The sequence below is a fragment of the Myotis lucifugus genome, unplaced genomic scaffold (assembly GCF_000147115.1).
Source record: "Myotis lucifugus unplaced genomic scaffold, Myoluc2.0 scaffold_82, whole genome shotgun sequence".
Lineage (NCBI taxonomy): Eukaryota > Metazoa > Chordata > Mammalia > Chiroptera > Vespertilionidae > Myotis > Myotis lucifugus.
This window is the reverse complement of record NW_005871130.1, coordinates 4,113,072-4,125,650: the sequence shown is the minus strand read 5'-3', so window position 1 is coordinate 4,125,650 and position 12,579 is coordinate 4,113,072. Positions and strand designations below refer to the sequence as shown.

Here is a 12,579-nt window from a genome sequence, read left to right as displayed (position 1 = left end):
ACAGCAGGGTCTCAGACCCCAGGGTGTGATGCGGGAGACCCACAGCTGGGGAGGCTCACACAGCGGAAGGACGGAGTGCGGGCCCACAAGCGGTCTTCCCAGATCGGGCGGACTCAGTGCCGCTGTGGCCTGAGTCACTGATTTTGAGAAACAGGCTGGTCCACGTGATGCGACCCCAAAGCCACTGACCGGGCATGTCTTTGCTGTTGCCGTGGTTTTGTGTGTAATTCCTGAGTGTTTGTCCAAACCAGGAGCTTGAGGAAATGATGTTTTCCTTTCCGAGCTTTGGCTACCTGGCCCCGTCTTAGATGGCATCACCCTTCAATGGCCTTCATGGCCCCTTGCTGGTGCTTAGCTGACTTTGGGGCCCAGACGTGGACTGAGCGGTGGGAAGCGCTCCCAGCTCAGGGAGTCTCACAGCAGAGGTCCTGCTCGTGTCCCTCCCACCGCAGGCATGTCTGGGCGGCTTCAGCAGCTTCCCAGCACGAAGTCCTGATTCCAGTGATCCTGGTGCAGCAGGAGTCAGAGGGATGGAACAGAGGGTGCGGCCTCCCTGAGGTCCCTGTGCTCTGTCTTTCAGGATGCTCACCACGCAGCCAGAACCACCCACTACGGCTCCCTGCCCCAGAAGTCACAGCACGGCCGGCCCCAGGATGAGAATCGCGTAGTCCACTTCTTCAAAAACCTTGTGAGTGCTCTTCCACTGTGAGTAGCGCTGAGGGGAGCACTGCACTGACCACAGGGGTGTGGGTGTATCCCATAGGACTCAGCTCTAACCCATTAGGGGTGTGGGTGTATCCCACAGGACTCAGCTCTAATCCACAAGGGGCATGAGCATTTACCCAGAAGAAACTTCCATCCTCCTCGGGGTGGAGCTCAGCCTTAGCACCTGGCACCACGGTCCCAGTGGCATCTGCTGCTTACTGAACTTTTGTTTTACCAAAGAGCTCACTCCTTTTGAAACTAAATTACCGTGAGGACTTAGTTTAAAAACACAGGCTCTGCAAAACTATGGAGACAGTAAAAAGATCAGTGGTTGCCAGGGGTTGGAGGGAGGAATGAACGAGTGGAGCACAGGGCATTTTTAGGGCAGTGAAACTACTCTGTGTGTGTGATGTGATGTGATGGCGGATACACTTCATACCTTTGTCAAATTCCTTAGCATGTACGGCACAGTGAACCCCATGTAAACGATGAAGTTCAGTTAATAATCAGTACAGCATTGGTCACCGTGAGAACTAAAGAACCCACTCAGGCAAAATGGTAACAGGGACACCACAGAGGGTCCATGGGAACTCTGTAATTTCTGTGCATTTTTTCTTGAAACCTAAAACTGCTAAAAAAAAAAAAAAGTCTTAGAAACAAAAGCAAAGCTGCAGTCTTCTAATTATAAACTTTCTGTGCGGCTAACATTTTTAAATGATACTTTCCATGTTGGTGAGTTTTCAAAGTCACAGGCCAGGTGGCGTTCCTTCAGAACCCCTGAGCATCAGGGGATTCTTACTTCCTACCCAAGAAGGGGTAGCGGTGAAGTTCATGGTCTCCATCAGTGTGCGCGGAGTGTGCACGGGAACGCTTGCCAAGGCAAGTCCGTTCCCTGGTGTAGAGCCTGTTGGTCCGTTTTCAATTCTCTCCAGCACCTTCAGAGACTTCTGGAAGATCTGAGTAGCACTGGATATTTTCAAACTCTCAGCTCGGCGGTGCTTCCCACTCAGCTAGGACAGAAACGGGGGAGGCGGGCAGAGGGATGGCCCTCGCCTAATAGGGAGTGGACACCATTAGCAGACAGGGGCTACTCCCAGCGACAGGGAGTCTCACAAACGGGGTCAGGGCCGCTCTGCAGGAGGGACCCCACCACCGCTCACCGGCTCCTGTGTCTTTGCAGGTGACGCCTCGCACACCTCCTCCATCACAAGGAAAGGTAAGACCTCTGAATATCTTCACTAGTCATCACTTTACTTACAGACCTTCCCTGAAATCCCTAAATGTACCAAAGAGAGAGTTGGGCTCATGGCGACCTGACTTGATCTCTTAGTTTTGCCAAGTGGGTCCCAAGTAGACAGGCTGAGATGCATAACATCTGCTCCTCTGACAACCGTGCAGACAGTGCTAATCAATCCCCGCTCACTTTCCCTCTAAGCCCTTATCCTAAACCCTCCCTGGAAGCTCCAGGAGGTCACTGCCACCCCCTTGGATGGGACACGTGTACAGTCTCAGCATAGGCTGCTGTGATTGTGTTTCTTCTCTATTAAAAGGACTTTTTCCTGCACTGATCACAATGTCATTATTTCTTTCTTTCCTCATCCAGGGGCGAGGAAAGTCCCTCAGCAGATTCAGCTGGGTAGGTGACAATCGTGTGTCCATGCGGCTTCGCCTCTTCCCGGCCCTCGCAGCCACTGGGAGTCTGTTCTGCTCAGTTTCAGTTGCCTAATGGTCGCTCCCCCTTCCTTTCCTCGCAGCCCAGCTTGTCCCCAGGACCCGGGATGCATTCTCCTTGAGGGGAAATGAGCAGCAGCCAACCCTCCTTCTGCTTCCTCCCACCCGTGACAGGCACCCCAGGGCCAACAACCCTCCTCCCACAGGCCCCTACAGGCCCTGTGGGGCTCCCACCAGGAAACACCACTGCAGTGTGGGCCTGGGGCTGACACACCATCTACATGACCAGCCTACCCCCAGATGGTGACTTTTCAATGAGGAAAAATGGCCCTAGCTGGTTTGGCTCAGTGGATAGAGCATCGGCCTGAGGACTAAAGCATCCCATGTTCGATTCTGGTCAAGGGCACATGCCTAGGTTGAGGGCTTGATCCCCAGTAAGGGATGTTCAGGAGGCAGCCAATCAATGATTCTCTCTCATCATTGATGTTTCTATCTCTCTTTCCCTCTCCCTTCCTCTATGAAATCAATATATATTTTTTTAAAAAAAGATTCTAAGGGAGAAAAACATGCTAACTTCAGTTATCCTATATAATAAAAGGGTAATATGCAAATTGACCCTAACAGCAGAACGACTGGGAATGACTGGTCACTATGACATACACTGACCACCAAGGGGCAGATGCTCAATTCAGGAGCTGCCCCCTGGTGGTCAGTGCGCTCCCACAGGGGGAGCTCTACTCAGCCACAAGCCAGGCTGACGGCTGCCAGCACAGCGGTGGTGGCAGGAGCCTCTTCTGCCTCCTCAGCAGCACTAAGGATGTCCGACTGCAGCTCAGGCCTGCTCCCCGTTGGCAAGTGGACATCCCCCGAGGGCTCCCAGGCTGCCAGAGGGATGTCTGACTGCCAGCTTAGGCCCGGTCCCCCAGGGAGAGGGCCTAAGCCAGCAGGTGGACATCCCCTGATGGGTCCCAGACTGCGAGAGGGCACAGGCCGGGCTCAGGGACACTCCCCCCTGAGTGCACAAATTTTTGTGCACTGGGCCTCTAGTTCTGTTTATAATGACCTATCTCACCCAAAACATTGGTTTTTGTGTGTGTGTTAGTAATAACTGCAGCTTTGATATCAAGCCATCCAGGAAAACCTTCTGATGAATTTTAGACTCTTTAACAGAGAACAATTTTTTAATGAAGACCTTAAAGAGGCAATTTGTTCACTTTTTAGATACTAGTGAAATTCGGCATCTGAAACAACTTTAAATATTCTAACCCAATGTAAAATCTTTTGTTACTGGTAAATATTAAGTATTGTTCTTTCTTTATAAAAATTACAATTTTCAGAATAACCTCTAGGCCAGGGATTAGGTGTGTCTTGGGAACACAATATCCTTAAACTCTATTACAGGCCACATATATGAGATGCTTAATTAATAGGCATCATATAAATGAATGAGAGAAGATTAAAAATAAAAAAGGGGAGAAAAAAGAGAAAGGGAGAGAGGACTGGAGGAAGGGGAGACACCTGCAGAGAAAGGGTAGAGAAAAGATTTCATAAAGCCCCCGATTTCCTCCAACACATTATGACATTGAATTATGAACTGATATATTTGCTGCAATTTTACATAAATATACTTGAGCCTTTTCCTGGCCAAATGACTTTGCAAACAGGTAACAATAATGTAGAAATGGCCCTGGGCCAGCACTCACCGACAATTAATTGTTGACTTTCTGTGCCAGGAGGAGATAGAGATGAGACTGAAGAATGAAACCCACTTTTGACCCAGAAACCGTGTGTTAGTAACCGCGTGCTCTGCCTCTTAGCTTTGCAGGCGCGGACTCCGGGCTTTATGCAAAGTCCCCCCTGCACGTGTTGGCGGCTGGGACCCAGCCCTCCTTCCCACCAGTCATCCCCAGGCCACCTAGACCCGCCGTTAACCAGAAGGGCCTTTGCACGCCTCCCACCCTTCATTTCTCATCCTATTAACGTGTGTTACATTTCTCTTTTTCCCCAAGCAGACTCCTCCCCTGCATTCCCTTGCCTGCCTGTTTCCAGCAGCTCAGACTGCCCTCCTCTGGGGAGTTCTCAGCCCTGCTTCCTCTGCTAAACCACTCTGTGTGCTTTCTGGTAAATTCTAGGTCGTTCAAAGGTATACATGACCGTGAATCTGAAAGAAGGAAAAGTCAAGTACATTATTAATCCGAAAACCAATCCTTGAATTTAGTTCTCAGAAGCTCTTTATTTTGGGAGAAAAACAAGAGAGCAAGACAGGATGAGTTTGTGTCGGGTGGGGAAGTGCGGCTCTCTGTCTGTGGCGCAGCAGCCCCTCACTGTCACCCACCCCTCTGGGTGCCGTCCTGGGGAGCGCGTGTCTGTGGACGCCTCAGGGACTCAAGGGCAGCGCTGGCATTTCTCTGGCAGGCGGCTCAGACCTCTCTGCCTGACTCCCCTGTCCTTGCTCCACTCGATAATCTTGAAATGGATCTTCACGTGAAAGCTACCTCAGACCCGGTGTCCAGTGTCCGTTCCTCGGTCTCAGCTGAATGAGAAGAACAGTGCAGATGCAGCTTTCGTGGTGGGACCCTGGACAGGTGGCTCAGTCCTGCCCAGTCGAGTGACAGAGGTGACCTGGGGGAACCTGAGCCTCCAGAGCTCAGCTCCAGCACCTCTGACCTAACGGGGTGGGTGAGGTGGTTCCCGGGGCCCACAGCCCTCAAACACTCTTAAGAGATTGTAAGGGACTGTAGGCTGAGGGGAAGGATTTGGGGGTCTCGGTCAAGAGATGGTTCCATTTTATTTTCTAGAATTCTTTGGAAACACAGGTGGCCTCCTATTTCTTGTTGGCAAAACAAAGGGAAACCTCTGACCCTGTCCGTGGAGTAGAGACTTACCCTGGGATGTGGGCAGCTGGGGTCGCCTCCTATGAGCATCATCCCTACGTCTGGGACACTTCACTCCGGATGCTCACATGCGTGTGTCCACACCGCAGTCTGTCCCGTTTCTTTCTCATATGGAACATCCCAGTGAAACTGACGCAATTGAGAAAAGACAGGGGACACAGACTTTCTCATATTTCTACTATCATCTGCTGTTGCTTTAGCCCACAGAGGAAATTGTCTCCAGCCCCTGGAGGGAGGGCGGACTGCTGGACGATAGGCACAGGCAGGGATGGAGGCCCTTCCCCCATGAGGACGGCAAGTTCAGAGCTTTGTTCCCAGAGCAGGGCATCCATTAACTCACGGATCCTCACAGCAATCGGCAAGGAAGGGGCTGTTCTCACCCGCATTTTATAGAGGAGGAAACTGAAGCTCAGATAGGTCCCCACACTTGCCCAAGGTCACACAGCTGGAGAGCAGGGAGGCAGAGGCCATCCGGGCTGCCGGGCTCCAGGCTGAGCCCTGGTGCACGACGCAGGGACGTGGCTCACCTGCCCAGACCTGCCCCTGCCCTCCATGGCACCAGCTCAGGGGCCCAGGGCCCAGGCCTGCACGCTCACCCTCAGGACTCCGCACCATGGTTCCTGGCACCGTGGGAGAGGCTCCTCTAGGCCAGAGGGCAAGAGTCTCGTCCTCACACGTTAGAAAAATGTGGGCCGGGGATCTCACCTCGTCCCAAGCCTCCTGCCTGACATCTCTAGGAGATGAAGTGAATGTGAGCTCGGTCCTTGCAAACAACCAGACACATCCCCAGACTCAGCGTCGGCCTCCTCCAGGCCCCTCTGAGGAATGGCCACTCCGGGCCCCTTCCTCCAGCCCCGTGTGGGCAAAGGTTCTCCACCTTGTCCTACGGCATCTGCTGACCCTCTCTTGAGGACCAGGCAGCGAGAAGCAGGGAGGCCGCTGGAGGCCTCAATCTTTCCAATGAAAGCATTTGGGCATCTCATAACAGAGCCCTGGCCCAGGCCAGGCCAGGCCAGCCGCTGAGACACGCGAGTGGAGGGCACTGCGCCCTCGGTCACCGAGGCCACTCGGGCAGGGCCTCTGGGCCTGGCTCTGACCAGAGCTGTGCTCCTCTCTTGCAGGGAGCCGAGGGGCAGAAGCCTGGATTTGGCTACGGGAGCAGAGCTGCTGACTACAAATCTGCTCACAAGGGACTGAAGGGCCAGGACACCCAGAGCACGCTTTCCAAATTCTTCAAACTGGTAACGTAGCCACCCCTGTCCCGGGACATGCGGGCAGGTGGGTCGGCCGTCCAGCCTCCTCACTCCTTTCCTCAGGCGTCTCAGTGAGCAGTGAATCAGTGAGGCCAGGCCCCTAGGACTTGAGGGCAAGATGGGCCACAGGCCACAGCTGAGCTAGGGGAGTCTGACCCACCTGGAGGCCAGGGGGCCCCTGAGGCAGCAGCATCTTTGCCTCCCAGGAAATGAGCGGGACCAGGTGATGGGGTGGGGATGGTTGGACCAGGTGAGAGACCCCGGAAACCACAGCCCGTATGTCTCGTTGGTTATGACACTGGAGTCTCACAGACTCAGGCCCATATTTGTTGCCCAAGAGCCTATGGCCTGCGACCTCTGAGCCTCAGTTTCCTGCTCCGTGAAAGGGGGACATGTGGGGAGAGTGCTGTGACAGTAAGAGGTGGTGAGAGCAATGTGGTCACAGGTGCCTGCAGGTCACTTGCAGGGGTGGCAGCTGACACCATTGCCAATAGTAGCGACAACCGTGCTCTCAGAATGTCCATCTGGTCAGGAAAGGCTACGGTGCAGGTCTCGAGGGGCCATTTCTCCCGTCTAGGCCTTAACCCGGACCCATTCTCCGTCTCAGAGCGGCTGAGGCCTCGCTCCTTCCCAGATGCCTTCATGGCCTGTGGAGGTCACAGAGGGTCCCTGGCGCTGACCCCTTCGCACTGGGGAAGGTCACAGATGCTGGGCCCTGAGAAGCATCTCTGTGGACAGGCTCTGCCTGGAGGCCAGTCATACAAGGGCCTTGGGAAGGGACCGTCTTAAAGGTGCTCACAGAAAATGGACAAAATAAATGGCAGGAAGGTGCTGAGGGTGATGAGGGTGGCGTGTGCCTCTGAGTCCAAGCTGGTTACCGTTCCGGGAGGGTGGCCAGAGAAGGCCGGGTGAGCAGGTGACAGCTGAAGGGCAGGACCCTGCTCCCTGTGAGTTCCAGGCGACACCGGGTCAGGGCTCATCTCTGCCAACAGAGCACAGGGCCCTGCAGCCCAAATCCCCACTGAGGGAGGTCTCTGACCCGTGAAAGCTGCTTTCTAACTGGTTCGTTAAAACATCAAGAGTTTACAATTTGTGGTGGAATAACTTGGTCTGTAATCCAAATACCCTTTGATTTGCCAATCTGCCCTTTAACTCAGTATGAGTCATGCGTGTGGTGTGTCCGTGGTTGGGAGATGCGTGCGGAGCCCATGCATGCAGACCTGGTGGTGTTGGGCGCACAGGTGGTGTGGACAGCAGGCTCTGCCTTTTAGGGAAGTCACAGCTGTTCAGAGAAAGCCTTAAATACATGACGTGAGTGGTAAGTAGCCGAGCTGCTAACTGGCTTGATGTCAGGGAAAATGTAGGCAGATCCACTCCTCGATGTGACTACGAGGAAGTGAATTCCACCCCAGACGGAGGCTGTCATGACCCACTCACCTCAATTCTGAAATGTGGCCGAGACAGGGGGGTTGGACCTACCAGTGTTGGGTCCAAACCCAGCCCTGCACTCAGCACAGCCATGTTCCCACCTGTGGCCCAGGCCCGCTGGAGGGCACGGCCGATAAGATGGCCTGCGGTGCCCTGACCCTTCCTGGGCTGCCCCACGACTTTCTGCGCCCGAGGCTCCCGGGAGGAACCCAGCTTTCTGCAGTTGTAACCATCTCCTTCTTGTCCCAGACGTGCAGGTTTGTCCTGTTCTGGGGAACTAGTTACTGCGCTAACCAGCTTAGTGGCTAAGAATCACATATGAGTGATGACCAACGGGTGAGGGGAGGGCACAGCTGAGCAGGTATAAAAACACCCATTCATACCTCCCACATGTATTGTGTATGGAACCCATTTGTTCCTTAATGAGGGCCAATGTTTCCCTAAAACTCTTCTTATAGGCAGTGGTTTAGGAATTCTAACATTTCTATACAGTTCAAGGGAAGCTTCCATTTGTCAAATTAAAACAAATTTCAATTAATATGGTTTTAATTCAATTTTACTACATAAAAATCCATCCGCTGTGCTACTCTGGTCACATGGGGGCTGAATGTTTGACATGGAGCAGTTAAAACAGATTTTAAAAATCCCCCCGAGATTAGAAACCTCAAGGCAGATGAGTGAACATGGTGGGATTTGACAGTATTTAAGGTAGCAGCGTGTCCCCTGTCTTTTCTCCCTCCTCCTCGTTCACCATAGAAAATCAGTGGTGAGAGGAAAGAGTGGGAGGAGGGGCCGGATTCGGCTATTGGGCTGACGGTTGGAAATCAGGTGGAGAGCACTACATCTACCCCAACCACTTGGAGCCGCCCCGAAACGTGCAGGAGTCTCTCATCCCACACACCTGAGCTGGTACCTGCTCCTACCCAGAGCGCGTCCCAACAGCTGTGACATGGAAGAGTGGAGAGCTGTGACTTTGCCGCGGCCTCTGTTCTGGTCCTGCCCTAAAATACAAATTCAGTCTGACCTCGCCCATGCGGACCAGTGCTTTAGGCAGAGGGTTGAAAGGGGTACAAATAGGACAGAGGGAAGCAGAGGCTCCCCTTACGGGCTGGGTGACTCTAGGGAAATGACCCCCCCATCTCTGAGCTGCAGCTCCCACATAACATGGGAATGTGAAAGCTACCTCTGGGCTGGGCTTTCTGGTTCCTAAGAGTACAGATGTTACAGATTTGGCTCATGGTAGGTACTCAATAAATCATAGGTACGTGAGCAGAAAATAAAACCAGGAAGCCCACCAGCCTTCATTTAACAGGAGCCATCCAGAAGGTAAATGGAACCTCACTTAAGCTGCCTCGCAAAGGATGTCGGAACGGAATCCATTCCAGCACATGTGTGCTTTGTTTTATAAGTGGTGGTTCTGCTGTGGTCAGGAATGAATCACACTCTACAGGCGCCCTGGGGTTAACCTCTTGGAAATTCAGAAAAAGGCGAGGCTCTTCAGACTTCCCGGAGGGCAGCTCTGAGGGCCCTGCCGACAAGGCTCACCCCAGCCCTGAGGCCGCCTGAGTGCCCGCTCCACACACTCCCCGAGGCCCGACTGCGGGCCACGCGTGGGGAACAGAATTAGACTAGACCGCATCAGTTGGGTGCTCACTGTCGTCTGGGAAATAGCATGTTCTGCGTATACCTTGCTTTCTGGGGCTCACTCCAAAGGAAGTCTCTGTTTTGAGAGATCAATTTTTCAGTTGAAACCTCAGGAAAAAGGGAAACCCCAGGAGGAAGAGAGCAAATTTTGAATGCAAAATTAGCGCATTTCTCCCATGTCCATCTCAATGACATGAGTGACCAACTACATTGTCTTCTCAGAGAGTGGGCACCCACACCCGAGCCACCTCCACACTGTGGGCCCTGCACAGCTGTCTCCGTCTCAGTCAAGGCCAACGTCAAAAAAATTTTTTAATTGTACAGGAAACATGTCCATGCGTGGTTTTAAGCCCCATTAAGTCAAAGTTTGCTGACAGCCCGCCTGTAGGTTAGTCTGTCTGGGCGAGGCAGATGAGGGGCCGACAAGCAGGCAGAAGCCCCCCCCCCCCATAACCCTGTGAGGTTCAGCAACTGGTGTGTCACCCCAGAGGTGAGATTGTCCCTGTCACTGTTTGCAGACAACTCCCCTCAATTACCCCGGGGATTTCTAGCCAAAAACAATGAGGTGCTTACTCCGAGCATAATAATGAAGACATGGAGCTTTTTCACCTGGAACTGTATTTCTAGCCAAGAACATCCTGGGAACTGAATTCCAGTGATTCATCTGAAGCCCTGAAAATTCAGCGCTTGTTCAGGGAGTGGTGAGGGATGGAGCGAAAGACACCTTCATGTGGCTTCATTTCTAGCAACAGACCCAGTGACAGCCCCCAGTGGTCTCCAGGAAAGGGGAGCCTGGCCGAGGTCCCAGCACTCACCTAACGCTGTGTTTCCTCTTCTCAGGGGGGAAGAGACAGCCGCTCTGGATCGCCCATGGCCAGACGCTGAGCCTGACTCCTGTTCGCGAATCCTGTCCTGGCTTCTTAATAATCCCGCCCTAGGATTTTAACACTGTCCCATCCAGTCCACCCCTCGTTCTAGACACCACCTCTTGCTAGTGCCTTGGCCTGTGCGCACAGTCGGGTCAGGCACACGCAACCTACTGGCAGTTTTTGGCCCTCGGCTGCATGGAAAACACAAACACAAAACAGTTCAACTGTTCCTACTCTATGTCTGAAGACAAAGTGTCCTGGAGTCTCATTCCGCAGCGACGCGCCAGGCGCCCTGGAGCCCGAGCCCCGCGGCGCCGGCCTGGTCCCACTGACCCTCCGTCCTTGGACTTGCTTTGCATGCTGACCCACCCCCGGCTTCAGGCACTGCTGGGAGGCACTGCTGTGACACAGGACACGTGCGGGTGGTGGGACTGTGGCCACGCTTCCTCCAGTTCCTGTCCCCGCCCTGACTCACCTCCTAAGGCCCCTTCACCTCCTAACAGGACTAGGCAGCAGGAGTGGCGTCACCCCCGCGGGAGCTTTGGTACGTGGATGCCGGTGGGCAGCTTGGAAGAGAGCAGAGTGGTGGGCACAGAGGCCCCGTGGGCTGCTCCCACGCCAGAGGGGCTGACCTCGTGTGTGATGGAGAGGGGAAGGAGGCAAAAGGGCCGGGCAGTAGCCTGGGGCAGGAAACAGGCGAGGACATAGCAGGGACCAGAGTGGCCCCTACAGAGCCCTGTTTCGTCACCAGAGCCCGGCTGAGAGCTCGGGGAGACCTGCACAGAGAAAGTGGACTGTAGGAGATTTTGGGGTGGCCGCACAGTGTCACCCTGGTCACTGGAAAGCCGACCGTGACAGGTGGCATGCTCAGCATGGCAGTGCACATTGCAAACACTAACCTCGTGGAAGAATAACCCTCCGTGTGCTTGCATCCGGGGAGTGAATGTGCTGCGTGACTAGGCTTAGTAGGGCCCACCCCTGATCACCATGAACCTACCCCTGCCCGGGCCCCTGATCCTGCCCTTGCCCCTGATACTGCCCCTGCCTCTGACCCTGAACTTAATCCTGCCCCTGCCCCTGCCCCTGATCCTGACCCTGACCTATGGCTGGGCCTGGCTACTGAGGCTAGAAAAGCTGTCCTCTGCACAGTACCCTTCTAATGTGAGCGGACACCCCCTGCCCCTCCATAACGTACTGATTGTGCCTTTTGAGTTTTAGTGCCTCTTCTCAGCCTTCCCTCCAGACCCCCTGCAGCCTCCTTCTCCTCTAGAATGAAGATGAGGAGTGGCCTCCATAGGGCCCCTCTAATCCCATCTAATCCTGAATGTTGAGTGTGGGTTTATATAATGTCTATTAACTCATAGCCTCAGTGATGAGAAGGTAACAAAAAAAAAAAAAAACAACACCCAAAAAACAAAAAACAAAACAAAACAACCTTTGGGAAACAGAACCTCCAATTGCTCAGCCTGAGCGGTCTGCGTGAGCTGATGTTGGTGTGAGCCCCATGCAGATGACCCCTGACAGCAGCCATGGCTGTCCCGGGGAGAACACACTGTTCTTGAATAGTGACATAAATAAACTTTTAATGATACTCGCATGGGGTCTCTTATTTGCGTCTGTGGAACGTGAGCCCACATGCCGCGATCATCACACCCGAGCTAACGTGGTACAGACCTGTGGTCATGGCACACAGCACGCCAGCACCTCCAGCAGGTGCGATGTCATCGCATGGCTCACACATTGACGAGAGAAGGTGGGACCGGGTCACTGTGAGGGCGTCGGTTCTCTGATGCACCAGGAAGAGAATCTTCAAGTTATCTTTAAACCAACTTTTTAAAAATATATTTTTACTGATTTCAGAGAGGAAGGGAGAGGGAGAGGGAGAGAGAGAGAAACATCAATGATGAGAGAGAATCATTGAGCAGCTGTCTCCTGCACACCCTCTACTGGGGATCGAGCCCGCAACCCGGGCATGTGCCCTGACCAGGAATGGAACCATGACACCCTGTTTCATAGGCTCAACCATTGAGCCACACCGGCCTGGCTAAACCATCTTTTACTGCATTTACCAGTGAGCACCATGCTCATGTGAAGTAAGGAATCTCTGACAAATTA

General features: G+C 53.5%; 1 protein-coding gene across 3 annotated transcripts in view; it reads left to right on the top strand.

Annotated features, from left to right (window-relative positions):
• Positions 1-12,053, top strand: part of MBP (myelin basic protein) — a 70,832-nt gene extending 58,779 nt beyond the window's left edge. For all 3 annotated transcript variants that reach the window (XM_006090801.3, XM_006090798.3, XM_023755626.1), the window contains 5 exons: positions 581-688; positions 1,886-1,921; positions 2,309-2,341; positions 6,392-6,511; positions 10,436-12,053. In XM_006090801.3, coding sequence (XP_006090863.2) covers positions 581-688; positions 1,886-1,921; positions 2,309-2,341; positions 6,392-6,511; positions 10,436-10,480 — 342 coding nt within the window. In that variant the 3' untranslated portion in view covers positions 10,481-12,053. The remainder of the gene's footprint in view (positions 1-580; positions 689-1,885; positions 1,922-2,308; positions 2,342-6,391; positions 6,512-10,435) is intronic.
• The last annotated feature ends 526 nt before the right edge of the window (positions 12,054-12,579 follow it).